Source organism: Electrona antarctica, assembly GCF_951216825.1.
Source record: "Electrona antarctica genome assembly, chromosome: 16".
Taxonomy (NCBI): domain Eukaryota; kingdom Metazoa; phylum Chordata; class Actinopteri; order Myctophiformes; family Myctophidae; genus Electrona; species Electrona antarctica.
In genome coordinates this window covers 29,657,792-29,673,725 of record NC_136797.1, presented here as the reverse complement: position 1 = coordinate 29,673,725, position 15,934 = coordinate 29,657,792, and the positions used below count along the sequence as shown (strand labels likewise).

Here is a 15,934-nt window from a genome sequence, read left to right as displayed (position 1 = left end):
TTAAAAACACTGGCATTTTGTCGCTATTTCCTTTCATTTATTTATTTTTCTACAATTAATGCCGTACAATCGTGCCATGCAAAAGTTGCAAAAAGCAGGTCTACAAACTCACAACGCGCCAGACCCAGATGCGCTGTGAACTTGTAGGAAAAATACAGTATTAAAAGATTTTGAATATTTTTTAAACACAAATCTTGTCTCTGGCACAAAATAAATTCAAATGGGGTCCATGGCCAAATCCATACTAATTTGGAAGTCCTTGAAATGAAAAAGTTGGAGTACTATGACAATACTCTCTACTGCCATAGAGAGGGGGTGACAAGGTGTTGCGCCGAATGTGATGACCTATCACATTTTTTGACCAGAGCTGTTCTGCCCGTCCAGAGCATAATAATTGGCCGTCCTTCGAACCAATGATCAAAAGGTCGCAGGAAAGTGCCTATTGACGTAACACTTTGCAAGACTCTTTCTAGGCCAGTGCAAAAAAATACTAACATCTGTTTCATTTTTTATGTTGTGTTATATTATTATTCTAATCTTATTTGGGGTGCTGAGGAAGAATGATATATTGTATTGTTAAACCACTGTTATTATGGTTGTTTATATCTAACCTTTTATATTTGTCCATCACTTATAGTACTTGTATAATATAATATCCGCCCGCAAGAAGAAGACGAGAACCACTTCTGTAGAGAAAAAGGAACTCCTAGTTCTAGAGGTTTTACTCATTGCTACAGGAACACAGTGTACACTACACAACATAATGCTAGTACGCTCTTGTGTTAATAACTGCGAGTCCGAGAACTTTAACCATGTTGTCTATTGAACAACTCAGATACTCGGGGGCGTTGTTGTTGTTGTTGATAATGTCTCACTTATAAGGACGTCGGAGCACTGTTAACTTTGACAGAAAAAAAGACATCACAAACACACAAATCAGCTGCTAGAGCTTGTTCGTTTTGGGTGAATACGTGGTCAGTAACATCTTATAACTTTTAACACTTGAAGAGGGCAGTAGAAATTGAAAGATTAGGACTGTGTATTCTGTGAAAACCATGTGTGGAAGGATGTTTGTAGAAGAACTCGTTGTACGGTGGGACAGGAGAGTCTTCTAGGACCTTTGTGTCACTCTAATCAATGTGTCAAACATAGAGGTGTCATTGGTATTTTTACCCAGAAAGAAGAAGAAATGACTTATGCTCTGGTCTCAGGATGTCCACACTGTCCAGAAACTGCAGACATTCCTCATATTAAATTAAATACATATCTGGGTAACTGGAATACATAAGTCACTAGCACTAGCAGAGGTGTTGAGATGGCTAATGGTGTTGTAGTGTCTTAGCGTATTTTGACAGTAAATTCTGGAGGGAGGGCAGAATCCAAAAGACCGCTTCGTAAGGCTGGTTGGTCTGTGGAAAGGCCGGCCGGTCCGTGGAAAGTCCGGTCGGTCGGTCAGTCGGCCATTTCTCAACCGTTTTGGACGGGGGTGGGCTAGTTGGAATTGTGCCGCCCCCCCCTGGGGGCTTTTTTTTCCTCAAGGTTCGGGGACCCCCCAGGGACCCCCACATAGTAACACTGTCATTTCTCAACCGTTTTGGACGGGGGTGGGCTCGTTGGAATCATGCCGCCCCCCTGGGCGCGTTTTTGGGGGTCTAGAGGTTCAGGGACCCCTGGGGACCCCCAGGGACCCCCACATGGTAACTCTGTCATTTCTCAACCGTTTTGGACAGGGGTGGGCTCGTTGGAATCGTGCACCCCTGGGGGCGTTTTTGGGGGTCTCAAGATTCGCGGACCCATGGGGACCCCAGTTGGAATCGTGTTGCCTCTGTGGGTGCGTTCTCGCGTGCAGTCCAAGCTGACGCATCAGAGCGCTTCACACCCGTTTCAGCCAATCAAAAGCCGCGGTCAAAAAAATAAAACAAATCGATAAATAAACAAATGAAATAATGTCTCATTTTGGATTTTATTTTGTCAAATCGTTGGAACGAAAGTTACATGGATTGTGGCCAATTACATATATTTTTTGGTGTCCTTGACATGAACTATAGAGCACCGCTGATATAGAAACATAGGAATTTCAGAAAACTGTCAGCATTTAGAAGACTTTTTTATTTTGTAATAATGAAATATCTCTCGCTGCTTCAGTTTGATGGAGGGGATTCACACACTCTGAACCTCATTGTAGTGGGTTGCAAACACAAAAATATTTCGGTATTAACAGAAAATGTATTAATGTTTGTTATACTATATGTATGTCCTTACGTCCTTACAGCCGGGTGAGACTAGCACGGAATCTTCAGACTCTACGGATTCTTCTAACTGACTAAAAGCAAATGTAATCCTGATAAGAACAGAAAATGATTGGAGATATACATGCATGGAACTGCAATAAAAACCTAAAATGGACTGTCATTGTACATTCATGGTAAAGCAAAAGAAAGGCCATTGATATCAGGGGAAATAGTCCTGTCTCTGCAAAAACTTGCAGACTCTTGTCTCTGCAAAAACTTGCAGACAGGACTATTGTTCATTGTCCCAGGTTTGAATGTGTATTTAATCTGCTATTGTGCGACTGATTACGCAAAAATAAATATACATTCTTCACAGTCAACTCGTCCTGATTTTAAACTTTTCATTTGTTATGTTTGAGCATTCGTGTATTTTACATGAATTGATTCTCACCTAAACTCTAAAACGGTATAATTCATGATAGAAAATTAAAAGATGTATTAAAACTATATTTAAATATATGAATAAATATTAACACAATTTTGCCTTGACATTTAGTCTAAATTATCTTTGAGAGGATTTTTAAAATGTTAAAGAAAATGCATCATGATTAAATAACTGACATTCTATGAACTTTAACATTTTGAATGTCCGTCCTCAAAATAAATCCATTACAATGAAAATGATGAGTAAGTGCAACAAGCTCACCCCCACGTCCAAAAAGGTAGTGAAATGACAGAGTTACCATGCAGGGGTCCCCAGGGGTCACTGAACCTACAAAAACCCGAAAACGCACCCACAGAGGCGATACGATTCCAACGAGCCCACCCCCGTCCGAAACGGTAGAGAAAGGACAGAGTTACCATGTGGGGGTCCCTGGGGGTCCCCAGGGGTCCCTGAACCTCCAAAACTCTGAATACGAACACAGAGAGGCGACACGATTCCAACGAGCCCACCCCCGTCCGAAACGGTAGAGAAATGACAGTTACCATGTGGGGGTCCCTGGGGGTCACCTGGGGTCCCCGAACCTCCGAAAACACACCCAGGGGGGCGGCACGATTCCAACGAGCCCACCCCCGTCCAAAACAGTTGAGAAATGACAGAGTTACCATGTGGGGGGTCCCCAGGGGTCCCCGAACCTCCAGACCCCAAAAACGTGCCCAGGGGGGCGGCACGATTCCAACGAGCCCACCCCCGTCCAAAACGGTTGAGAAATGACAGTTACCATGTGGGGGTCCCTGGGGGGTCCCTAGGGGTCCCCGAACCTTGAGACCACAAAAAACGCCCCCAGGGGGGAGGCACGATTCCAACGAGCCCACCCCTGTCCAAAACGGTTGAGAAATGGTCGACTGACCGGCTCTTTCCGGATCTTTTGATTTTCGCCTTGCTGGTGGGCTGGTTGTTTATCTCATTGTAATTTATGTTTATAATAAGTGTATACAGTAGAAAGAGGCACACATTTTGAAAATGGCCTGTGGTGGTCCTCACATGATTTTCGAAGTTTTTTTGAAGTGACCATTTAAGACATTTTAATACCTCAAAAAGTAATATACACACTGAACTTTACAAACTGGCCAAATTGTCAAGTAATATAAGGAAGAGGCACACATTTTGAAAAGGCAGATCTACAAGCTGAGCTAGTAGATCAGTTGTTTTCACAATGTCTGTGGAACCGAGTCAAACCAAATCTAATGCCTCAACTACAATTCCAAGTGCTTGTCGGGGTGGTCCCCAGTTGAAATGTTGTTATTTTTTGGGGGGTCGCGGCCTGAAACGTGGGCCCTTGCTCTAGTGAAACCCAAGCTAGCTCTCTACAGCACACAGCGCAACTCTCCCTTCTCCTGTCCACTCTTTCGGTCCCAACACCACCCTTACTTCCTTCGACTTTCTGCAGCTTGAATTCTATGCAGCACTGCTTCTCTCCCGTCATGCTTCTTCTCTGTCTCTCTCTCTCTATCTCCTGTGGTGTTTCTGTCTGTCTGTCCTGTGTGCACAGGTGACTTCTATTCCCTTCTGTCCAAGCTGCTAGCCCCCCCCAGCCCGGACGTAGTGCACCATGCTCATAGGTACGACCCCCCCGGCCCGACGCGGGGGGCCCAGGCTCAGGCCCATCTGGTGGCTCAGATCGATAGCATAATGCAAAAGAAGGCACTGGGCTGGCCCAGTCCCAGACTAGGCCACCCGTCCAGGGAGGACCCTGTGCTGGTGAGGGACAGAGTGCACAAATTTCACCAGCTGGAGGCGGCCGCGGCCCGGCCACGAGGGAGCCAGGCGGCGGCGGCCGCCACTGCCGTGGCCGGTGCCGACCAACAAGGTGGGTCTTTTTTGTGGTGCAGTTAAAGCTACTGGTAGACCTTTGTTGATCTCGCAAGGGACATTCAGTTGGCATAAGCACCACAGTATGCAACACAGGAAAGATAGGGGTAAAGACATCTAACTTTCGATGAATTATTTTTTTCTTTTTAACAAACCAACAAATGGGTACAAGGATGAAATTAAGGAAATGAGGTAGCAAAAACCCAAGGGAAATCTGGGGTATTGCTTGATCCCTGTGCATTTGGACTGAATATAGTTGCATCTATTTTTGAATGAATTGGTTTTGTATCTGTTGAACCACAGCCAGTAAACAAAATGGCTGCCACTGCAATGATCTGTGATAATTCACTGTAACTAAAATTGTCGACGTCTGTCTGTCTGTCTTTAGGCTACCACCTGGAGGAGGCCCCCTCCTGGCCATCCAGTGCGCTGCGGTTGGGACAGGTGTCGGGTGTGGCTCTGGACACTGACGACAACCTGGTCATTTTCCACAGAGGAGACCATGAGTGGGGCGCCAGGTATGTGTATCTTTTTTTTTCTAAAGATATTTTTTTTGCGGCTTACGCCTTTTATTGGTTTTTGAAGGGACAGACAGTAGGCTGACAGGAAACGGGAGAGAGATGGGGGAAGACATGCAGTAAAGGCCGTGTCGGGCTCGGGAGTCGAACCCGCGGCACACTGCGACTGGATTACCAGTCGGGTGCCCAGACGGTTACGCCACCGCCTGGGCCAGGTATGTGTATCTCACTGAACCCACGGAGGCCTATCCTAAAAATCCTATCCTAAAATAAATTGGTAGTTCTCTAACTGTTTGGAGAAAAATATGGATAAGTTAGTACTTTTACACCGTCAGTTGATGCTTCATATCCATAGAGTAAAATTGCTGGGGTAACCACCGTTTCATGCATATGGTGGGGGAAACACTGCAGGTCTGTGTCACACCAAAACGACATTCGTAGAGAATATTTTGGCTCAGACGTCCTCCTTTTCTCGTTTCAGTTCCTTTGATAGCCAGGCGAGGTACCAGCAGAGTTCCCAGGGTCCCATCCAGCAGTCCACCATCTTGGTGGTGGACCCTGCCACTGGAGCGGTCCTCAAGGCCTCTGGCAGAAACATGCAAGTACATTATATGCGTTTTCCCTGTCATCCAGTGGTGGGCTAAGTACTCAACGAACGGGTGGCACATTGGTAAAATGCCTGCCCACCACCATCGGAGGTTGTGGGTTCGAATCCACTGTGGTGCATGCGGCTTTGTCGAGTGTCTACATACAATCTACATGAACACGATTAGCCCGTGTTCGGGGGAGGGAAGATGGGCAGGGGAGGGTGATAATTGTCATTGCAGGTAATCCTACGGGCTGGGGGGCTCGGCAGCAGTGACAGCACATATATGTGTGTGTGTGGGGAGGAATCGATTGGCATAAGTAAATGTGAATCCTCATCCTTCCCCGTCTTTTCTCCAGGTTCTACCTGCCTCATGGGATAACCACAGATCAGGAGAATCATTACTGGGTCACTGACGTGGCTCTGCACCAGGTAACACGTCTCATGTCTGCCTCATCAGGGCATAGCAGTATATATCGTTGTGGTCGAGCAGAAACCTCCCATCTCCATATGTTCACTGTGTTCGTGAATTAACGCCCTAGTCGATTATACTACAGCGTTGCACAAAAGCATGATCCGCAAGCTCGAGCAGATCGACCTTGTAGACCTGCTACTTTTGAATACAGATTTTTGAATTTGAATCCTGAAAAGTATCCGTTTTGGACATATGAGGTTTACCACCCGACAGACGACATATGGGACTAGATTAGTGTCGTCATTCAATTCAGTGCAATGAGAAGACATCTCAAAAAAGTCTGAAAGATTTGCAAGACATGACGACCAACGTCACCAAGGCTAGAAATCCTTGTAATTGTAATTGCAAACATCAAATGAGTAAGAAAGCTATACAAGTTTGTATTATGATTGTGATTATGATTTTCTATTTATAGTAGCATATTGCTACTACATCCGGAATTTTAATTTGACATTCTTGATTAAACTTTTTTTTTCATTTATTATTATTATTCTTTTCTGACATACGCTTCCGTAGATTATGTTGCTTACATCAGTGGTTCTAAAAGTGAGGCCCAGGGGCCCCCAGGGTGTCCTTGAGGGGGTTCCAGGGGGACCCCAGCGAAATTAGCTAATAGAACAATACAGGCTTCCAAATGGCCGAAAAAGAAACATTGCAGTCCGACTTTAATAATACAAGCCGGTATTATTTTTGTCTCCTCTCTCCAACCTGCTCCAGGTGTTCAAGTTGAGCAGCGAGGGCGGGGGCGAGGTGCTGGTGGAGTTGGGTAAGGCCTTCATGCCCGGCAGTGACAGCAGCCACTTCTGTAAGCCCACCGACGTGGCCGTGGACCAGGTCACCGGCAACATCTACGTGTCGGACGGATACTGCAACGCCAGGATACTCAAGTTCTCTCCCGAGGGGAAATACCTGTCTGAGTGGGGCGCAGGTATGCTATACGCTATGGGGAAATACCTGTCTGAGTGGGGAGCAGGTATGATACGCTATGGGGAAATACCTGTCTGAGTGGGGCGCAGGTATGCTATACGCTATGGGGAAATACCTGTCTGAGTGGGGCGCAGGTATGCTATACGCTATGGGGAAATACCTGTCTGAGTGGGGCGCAGGCACTGTACGCCAGGGGGACCAGAAAATTTGAAAATAAGTGCTAAAACGCCTACATCATAAATTGATTTGTGTCTCGTTGCTCTTTAGGCGCGTCGAACAGGCGGCGGCGCGTGCCGTTCCAGATCCCCCACAGCCTGGCCTACCTGCCCGACAGACAGGAGCTGTGCGTGGCCGACAGGGAGAACGGGCGCATCCAGTGCTTCGTGGCCGACACCGGCCAGTTCGTCAAGGAGATCAAGAGTCCAGAGTTCCAGGGAGAGGTGTACGCCGTGTCCTACAGCACTGCCGACGGTGAGGTTGAGGTTTTATGTTTTATTTTTATGTTCATGAATCGGCACCTTCTAAAAAGAATAGGACGCTCGTTAACTGTTGACCATGGCTCTCGTACAAAACAGCTGTTGCAGGTGGTGACGCTTTTATAGATTCTTAACAACATTGTGTGTGCGTGTGTGTGTGTCATCCAGGTGGTTTGCTCTACGCGGTGAACGGTGAGTCTCCATACAGCGTCTCGGCTCCGCCCCAAGGCTTCGTCATCAATTACTCCACCAAGGAGATCGTGGACACCTTCAGCCCCAGCAAACAGGTCAGCCACGCAAACCAGCATAAAGGGGTCTGCTATTTGCACTTTCAATAACATGTTAAGAAGATAAATGACTGTAGTGTTTTATTAATTTAAGGAATTATGAACAATAGCTTTCGATTTGAGTGTGACGAGACACACAGCGGTGTTTTTGAGTGGTGCAAACCACTCCAACAACCAGCTTTGTCTGTATCTATGTTTGTATGTGTGTACCTGTACGTGTGTGTACCTGTACGTGGGACCCAAAAAAATGAGCATGGTTACTATGGTCACTGACATTACGTCAGACCACAGCTGATCAGGCTATATAAGACCTTGCACCACTCAGTTCACACGGGTGTGATTTTTTTTATTTCATAATGATGGAATACAATAGGGCCCTATTTTCATAAGTGCCTTACCCCATGGCCCTTATCTCTAAACTTATTTGCATTTTTTTCACTCTTTTGAAAAACACGCTTGTAGATCGGCTATTTGGACTATTCATTGTATTTGCCTTAGAAGTTTAGGGATAAGGGGTAAGGCACTGACGAAAATAGGGCCCATAGGCTCTGTGCATCGCTGTAGGCCCAGGCTTTGGAAGCTGATTTCACCTCTAGGTCTTTCACCTTTAACCTCCAGACAGGTATAGATACAACATTGAATCAGCACGCGTTCGTTTCATGATTATTTCCATAAATGTACCAAACCTCAGGAAGAAATACACGAGAGATTTACATAAGTCAATTAGTTTTATATCCTATGTCTAGTTACAATTATTCTTGAGCCTAATCATAATATTTGTGAACCTATAACTAATACAAAATATAGTGAACAGAGATGGATGTTACCAACAGCTAACAGAGCTCTTCAACGAATTACCAGTCACCGGCAGAGCTCTGGACTTCACCAATATGTCAATGACAACGCAGGTCACATCGTAATGAATGAGTGAAGTTTACAACAATAGCCAGATATATTTATCTCTCTGCGGTGATGTTTCATTGTCCATGATTGATTCTTCAGAGGCTTGGCCATCTGCCTCTCTTTGGGTCTGATTCGTCACCATCCATCGCGTGGTCACTTTCCTCCGGACTCCGCTCCCAGTGTGTACGTGTTTCCTTTGCCACCATGCAAACCCATTGTTTACATTGTCCGGTCGAGATGGCTTTGACCTGCGAGGGAACCTGCATGTCTCTCTGTCCTCCACTGAGAGAGAGATAGTGTGTGTGCGTGTGTGCACGTGTGTGTGATATGCTGGGAGGAAGAGGTTTTTGTCTGTGTGCTTATCTACTAATGGTTTACTACTTCAATGATCCTAAATTGTGTGAGACCGGGTGTTATTTATTTGCAACCTTTATGATTAAATATAATTTTCCCCTATGATTACCTATTCACTCAATATATAAGGTAATAATTCAATAATAGCTTTAGTGGTAAAGATATGTTAACTATTTAGTGCATATACTGATTTTTAACATTATTTAATAATCTACCAGTTTCCTTCATTTCATTGGCTCAGCACCAGAATAGCCTCATTTGATTGGCTCAGCAGAAACACAATGTGAAGGTATTATGTAATGTGTGTTATACTTTTGAAGGGAAAAACATCATGAATAATAAATAAAGGATGCTAGGTTGAGTTATTTTTGGGGACCCGGACCTCGGGCTGGAAACTTTGGTTTAGACTAAACTAGTGAGTGGACTCCTGCTGTGACTGACAACTTTGACCTCGGTGGTAACTGGATAACTCACCCTTTTCCAACGTTGATCAAAATAACAATTCTTCTACATTCTCTAATTGGGTAGAGTAAGTAATGCAGTTTAGCAATAATGTAACTCTTGAGAGTGTAAAATGAAACCGTTTACACTCAAGAGTTAAAGATCTATAAGGGTCCATTTGGTTACCAAGTCTCCATCATTTAGCTGGGGACCACCTGGAACTCCCCGGACCGCTGGTTGAAAACCACCGCCTTAAACACATCGTTTTTAAGTTTTTAATACTATTATCAACATGGCAGTAGACAAATGCTTGTTTTATGTGTTGACCTTTGACCTCTGTGTCCAGGACTTCGTGATGCCTCATGACCTGGTGGTGAACAAGGACGGGGTGGTGTTCGTCGGCGACGCGGGCTCCAACTCCGTCATCAAGTTCACCTCCGCAAGTATGTTGACTCATTTCAGATTCTACAAAATGTCTTCTTAAAATCATGACAGTTTTTATTTTTAATAATTATTTTGGTAAAAATAAAGGGAAGCTCTGCTTCAATCAACTTAAATACTGTCTGGGGTGTTCACATAAGCCTGAGTAGATGATAAAATGACAAAGTGGTAAGTCCTTTATAAGGCTTTCTTTCAATTTCTTTACAATATGGCTGCTGTGCATGGAGACAATTGACTTAATGAATGTCTTATACAGACATAGAATCATTTTTAATTGAGCCACAGAGCGATACATTTGGACAGCTCTTGTAAAAGGACCGCTTCACCCATTATCCAACCTTTATCTTCAAATAATTGGTCGTCACTAATGCTCATTTCTGTCTGCTCACTGTGTCTCAGAGGAGGGCTGTTGAAGTGTTGATACTTCAGAAACCCGCCTACACAGTGACATCAGTTCAAACTATTTTAGACAAAGGAGGTTTAGTGTTTATTTGTGCATTTATTCTTTCATAGAAAACAATTGGGTTGCCTTAATTACCTGGGAAGAACACCTCATATGTCCAAAGCTGTTACTTTTCAGGATTCAAAAATTCAACAGGCTCAAAATGCGTCACTCTGCACCGCGTTTCGAGCTTGTGGTTCTGGTGCTTTTGATCCTTATTGGTGACGCTGTAGTATGATCAAGTAGGGCGTTAATTTACTAAAAATAAAAATACAAAACGTTATGGAGATAAGAGGTTTCTGCCCGACAACCACGATATAAATAATCCCGATCCTCTCCTGACGTACCTGTCTATGTTCACTGTGATATATCACAATAAAAGCAGACTGCTGTAAAGACAAAAAAAAAAAAAGACATTGACATGTATTGCATTTGTATTTTGCAGAAACACATCGCTCGGTTAAGAAAGGTGGAATAGAGGTCCAAGAAATCGAAGGTAAATTGATGGATCTGTCTTAATTTACATGAGATCAAATTAACTCATTATATTTCTTGGGAGAGAGTACCCATTTATCAGCTTATTTTCTTTTTATAGTGCTCCAGTTCCAATGTTGTCTGCTCATTTCTTTGTGTAATCATCACTTGTTTAATCTGTATCCTGACTGAGTTCTCTATCCTGATTGGATCAAATCCCGACCTGAAAATGCATTTTCTGTTTTGTAAAGTGCTAGAGATCTACAAGCTCACATTGACTCGTACATTGCAGTATAAAAATGTGAGAACTTTTTCCCACCACTGCCAATAAACAGAGAGCTCAGCTCGTTGTCCTCCAATAAACAGAGAGAGCTCAGCTCTTCATCCAGACAGACATCATGTTGTCCAATAAGCAGAGAGAGCTCAGCTCTTCATCCAGACAGACATCATGTTGTCCAATAAGCAGAGAGAGCTCAGCTGTTCATCCAGACAGACATCATGTTGTCCAATAAGCAGAGAGAGCTCAGCTGTTCATCCAGACAGACATCATGTTGTCCAATAAGCAGAGAGCTCAGCTCTTCATCCAGACAGACATCATGTTGTCCAATAAGCAGAGAGCTCAGCTCTCCATCCAGACAGACATCATGTTGTCCTCCTTTCAGAAATAGAGGCGTTCGTCCAGACCAACGTGAAGCACCCCGCGCTGCACAAGGTGTCCGTAGCTGTGGCCGCTGTGGCCAGCCAACAGAGGCCCGCCCAGACCCCGCCCACCCGGCTGCTCCAACAGCAGCATAAGCAGGTAGTGTTGGTTTCGTCGACTAAAGCCCTAACCACACCAATGGGTCGCCATGCGACTCCTTGCAACCAAACGGTTGCGAGTAGACATATGTAGACGCATGTTGCAACCATCACTTGGGTGAGGTTGACTTGCGTCGACATGCGCCACCAGGGGCGGTGTGGTCTGGGCTTTAAGCCCAAACCACACCAATGGGTCGAGACGCAACAAAACTGTTTTAGTGTTCGTCCCAGATGTGCACGTCAGCGCATGGTGGTGCATGTCGACGCAAGTGATTAAATTGGTTCAATTCAATGGTTGCTTGCAACTACATGTATAGTATGCGTCTACTCGCAACCGTTTGGTTGCAAGGAGTTGAATGGTGTGGTTTAGGCTTTTAAGACTACGACGAAAATGTTTAGTCGACTACCTTTTTTTTTCCACTGACGAGAACTAAATAAAAACTAACTGTAGCTATGATGACTGGAACTGTGACTAAATAAAATAAAAATTGTCAACAAATGTGTCACTCTCTGAAAATAGTGTGTCACAGCAAGGCACATTGTGAGCTTGTAGAGCTGCTATTTTCGGCACACAGCTGAGTAAAAATTTGGAATTTCAACAACATAACGGCCTGCTAAGATACTTTAGTCGACTAAATCAACTGTAGATTTGATTTATTTGAGTAAAATCTTATGGTATTTAGTCAACTAAAACTAGAGTTGACTAAAATATGACTAAAACTAAATGGAATATTATTCAAAAGACTGTGACTAAAAACGAAATCTAACTTTGCTTTTGTCAAAATCCTCACTGCGAGCAGGACGAGGAGAAGAAGGGTGTATTGAAGCAGACGAGCCAGCAGGGGGGGACGATGTCCCCGGCCGTGGTGACCACCCTGCTGCTCATTCCCCTGGTGATGATCATCTCCATGGGAGTGTTCCTACGATGGAGGAAAAGCAGACCTTATGGAGGTAACGCATCAGTGTCTCTTTTAACCACCATTATTTTAAAATAGCAGCTCTCCAAGCTCGTAGCGCTTTGTAGACCTATTTTTAAAAAATCTTAAGAATGTGGCGAAAATCTTGTGACGACACACAAGTGTGTGAGGAGGAAATTGGCACAATGACTATATTGCGGGGGGGGGGGGGGGTGTATGTATTTAACAAGTGCATGGGGGTGACTATTAGCCTGGATCCAGCCCAAAGACCCCTCCCACTCTCTGAGTAGACTGCGTCTCTTGGTCTGGTGTTGCACTGTGAAACTATAATTTCTTCGGTACAAAAATGTATTATCCAATGAGAATCGGTGGTGGGGGTGGGTCTAACGAACAACCAATCAGCGCCGAGTCTCGTTTTCAGCGTCATCACGCAGCGCAACACACAGAGGAAGGAGGGAAAAACACCAATGGCTACTGGTTGAGGGAAATTCTAATCCCCTCCCCCTTGAAATCGCTCGGACAGGAGACAATGTCAGACTGAAGCTTCAAGAAAGCTACAGTCTTGATAATCAGGCTAGGTGATTATGGCTATGCAGGCTCTGTTGCAGCCTGACAGTGAGTCTGGGTTCAGTTCCCGAGCTGTGTGTGACTCGTCTGCTCCATCCCTTGTTTCCTGTAAAACTCTGTACTATCCAAACTAAAAGCAGAAAACAAGTTTAATGCATTCATGTATTGGAAATTGGAATATGTATTGAAGTGGAATATTTGACTCTTTTCCAGATGGTTGCGACGTTAAACTGGAGCCCAACTCTACAGGAGGCATTTTAGGGAAACTCAGAGGTATGTTCTATGTTTATTAGATCTAAATTCACCTACCATTGAATATATGACAGAATATTCTGTGTCGCTCCATTCCACGCACGGGTGCCCTCAAATGACACGAGCGGATGTCCTAGAATCAGAAAATAATCATGGTCCATACTTAGGCCAAACGCGAATCCATTTGAAAGACACAGGCTGTGATTGAGAGCCTGCTCTGCACGCATTGGATTGTACTGTAGTGGTGTTTTCTACTGGCTTCTACGTGCGTGTGAGATAATGTTTTTCATGTGATCAACCTGAAGGCTCACAGGAATCACCCTAAACCATGGATGACCAATAGGTTAGAGAACAGTGCCCTCCAGTGGCCATGGAAAAAAACACATAAAAGACAGACAATACATTTCCAGGTCTGGATAGAGATTGTATACAATCAGTGATTGTCAAATTCATTCAGGATACAGCATAAACACTGACATTGGTTACACACACACACACACACACACACACACACACACACACACACACAGAGCAGACAAAATATTTATTGAACCCATTAAAACCGGGTAATCCGTGTCATTTTAGCTTTTAGCGTCGGCTACTCAAAAATGGCAGACATACAAGCTCACAGCTCACAGCAGCGTGTCACATCCTGCTGCGCCACAAGCTCAGCTAATCTGCTATTTTTTACCTCACGACGTCCAGGTAAAGCGGCAGGCGGCCTCAACCTGGGGAACTTTTTTGCCTCGCATAAAGGTTACACCCGGCAGGGCTTCGACCGTCTCAGCACAGAGGGCAGCGACGGCGAGAAGGACGATGCCACCGACTCCGAGAACGAGGAGTACTCCGCCCCTCCGCCCCCGCCTCCGCCACCAACCTTCCCCGTCTCGCCGTCCTAGGCCGGTGGCCTAAACCCTGCCCCCCCCCCCCCCCCCCCCCCCACATCAGCCAATCCCCTGCTGCCTCTCTTCTCCTGGGCCCTCTAGAGAGGCGGTTTGGTTTTGTGTAGCTGTTTATTTTGTTTTTGTTGTTGGCTGCAAATCTTTATTTATTTGTGCTAAAAAAAGAAATTCTCTCTTTTTCGTTCTCTCTTCAACTTTATCGTCTCTCTGTTGGCACTTTATTTCTGAGCTGCATGGACCAGAGTCTGACCGTCACCTCCTGTTACCCATAACATGTACAAGCTCACAGTGTGAACTTGTAGATCTGCTGTTTTTGAATGGCCAAAGTATAAATGGATAGCGGTTAAAATGATTGTGATGCTGTGTTAACTACTTTTGCCGGGGACCCCGTGGAACCCCCTTTGAGAACCAATGCTTTTTCTACATCACGTCTTAATAATAACAACTGTGCTCCAAAAATAGAGGAACGAGTCTGTCAGGGAGATGGCTCTGTGTCGTTGATGATATTTAGTTTGTTTTTGATGAACGTGTTTGGAGAAACTGTAATGAATTCTGTGGTTGTAGCAGAAAGTATACCGTTGGAAGATACAGAAGTCCTCCACTGAAGCGCGTCGGCCTCGTGCTCCTTTAGATTTCGTGACACTAGTTATCGGTGTGTGTATTTATTGCAAGCATCACTTAAGTGCCAATAATCACGATAAAGCCCTTGTGGTGTAATATTGCGATTTTATACAACGGTTGCCATCGAAATAAAGAATATACAAATGTATTCATATTGTGGGGCATTTCGCTCTCAAAATCAATACCTTTCTGCGAGTGTTACCTCTGTCATCATGATGGGGTTTGAGTCTCTGACTGTTTACTCAGCCAGTGCAGACCCAACATTATGATGAAAAACACTTTGGCCATATCTCAAAGTCGTTAGGTAATTATTTTAAGCCTGAGAATTCTATTCGATGTGTAGGCAGTTTGCTCTTTATTTTCTTTGGGTAAAATGTATACCTTCACCGTCAATTGATGCTTCATATGCATACGAGTTAAAATCGTGTTTTTTTTTTTTTGGAGCACAGTTCTTATATGATTATTAAAAAAAAAAGTCAATGGGATTCAGAATGGAGAAAACGGGGAGGGTAACAGAAGTGACTTCCAGACTCCATGTGCTCTGTTCAGTTTAGGTGACTTCATTTCAGAACCACATGGACCAGAGTTTATTCCGTTTAAGATTACACACATTTCACTTGTTAGAGATTCAATGATTTATGCACTAGAGAGCAGTGGTCCTCGATGTGGGGTCCGGTCCGCGGACCCCATCAGGAGTCCAAATAAACGCTTTACTGGTCTGTAACTCTGAGAGAGTGTACAAATTGAGCCAAATGGACCCGTAATGTACACTCTCCGGGGTATTAGTTTAGTTTGGTGATTCTCATCTCTTTTTTTTTTTCTTTTTTCTCTCATGGACCCTCTGTTTGATATGCATTAGACCACAGACCCCCAATTCATACAATGCTTTATCTCTGGGACCCCTGTCTACCACAAACATGTTTGTGGTCAATTTATCGTCTACTCAGGGCAGGCTTTTGTGTTTTTAAAGTGGCTTGATTCAGTATTTAGATTTTTGATGTTAATTTT

At 44.4% G+C, this 15,934-nt stretch overlaps 1 protein-coding gene across 1 annotated transcript in view; it reads left to right on the top strand.

Annotated features, from left to right (window-relative positions):
- pam (peptidylglycine alpha-amidating monooxygenase) overlaps positions 1-15,535 on the top strand; it is a 59,451-nt gene extending 43,916 nt beyond the window's left edge. The window contains exons 16-27 of the mRNA XM_079525028.1: positions 4,934-5,063; positions 5,545-5,661; positions 6,009-6,081; positions 6,842-7,052; positions 7,319-7,522; positions 7,696-7,814; positions 9,859-9,955; positions 10,841-10,891; positions 11,532-11,668; positions 12,468-12,618; positions 13,365-13,424; positions 14,109-15,535. Of these exons, the coding sequence (XP_079381154.1) occupies positions 4,934-5,063; positions 5,545-5,661; positions 6,009-6,081; positions 6,842-7,052; positions 7,319-7,522; positions 7,696-7,814; positions 9,859-9,955; positions 10,841-10,891; positions 11,532-11,668; positions 12,468-12,618; positions 13,365-13,424; positions 14,109-14,302 (1,544 nt within the window). The 3' untranslated portion in view covers positions 14,303-15,535. The remainder of the gene's footprint in view (positions 1-4,933; positions 5,064-5,544; positions 5,662-6,008; positions 6,082-6,841; positions 7,053-7,318; positions 7,523-7,695; positions 7,815-9,858; positions 9,956-10,840; positions 10,892-11,531; positions 11,669-12,467; positions 12,619-13,364; positions 13,425-14,108) is intronic.
- Positions 15,536-15,934: the final 399 nt, after the last annotated feature.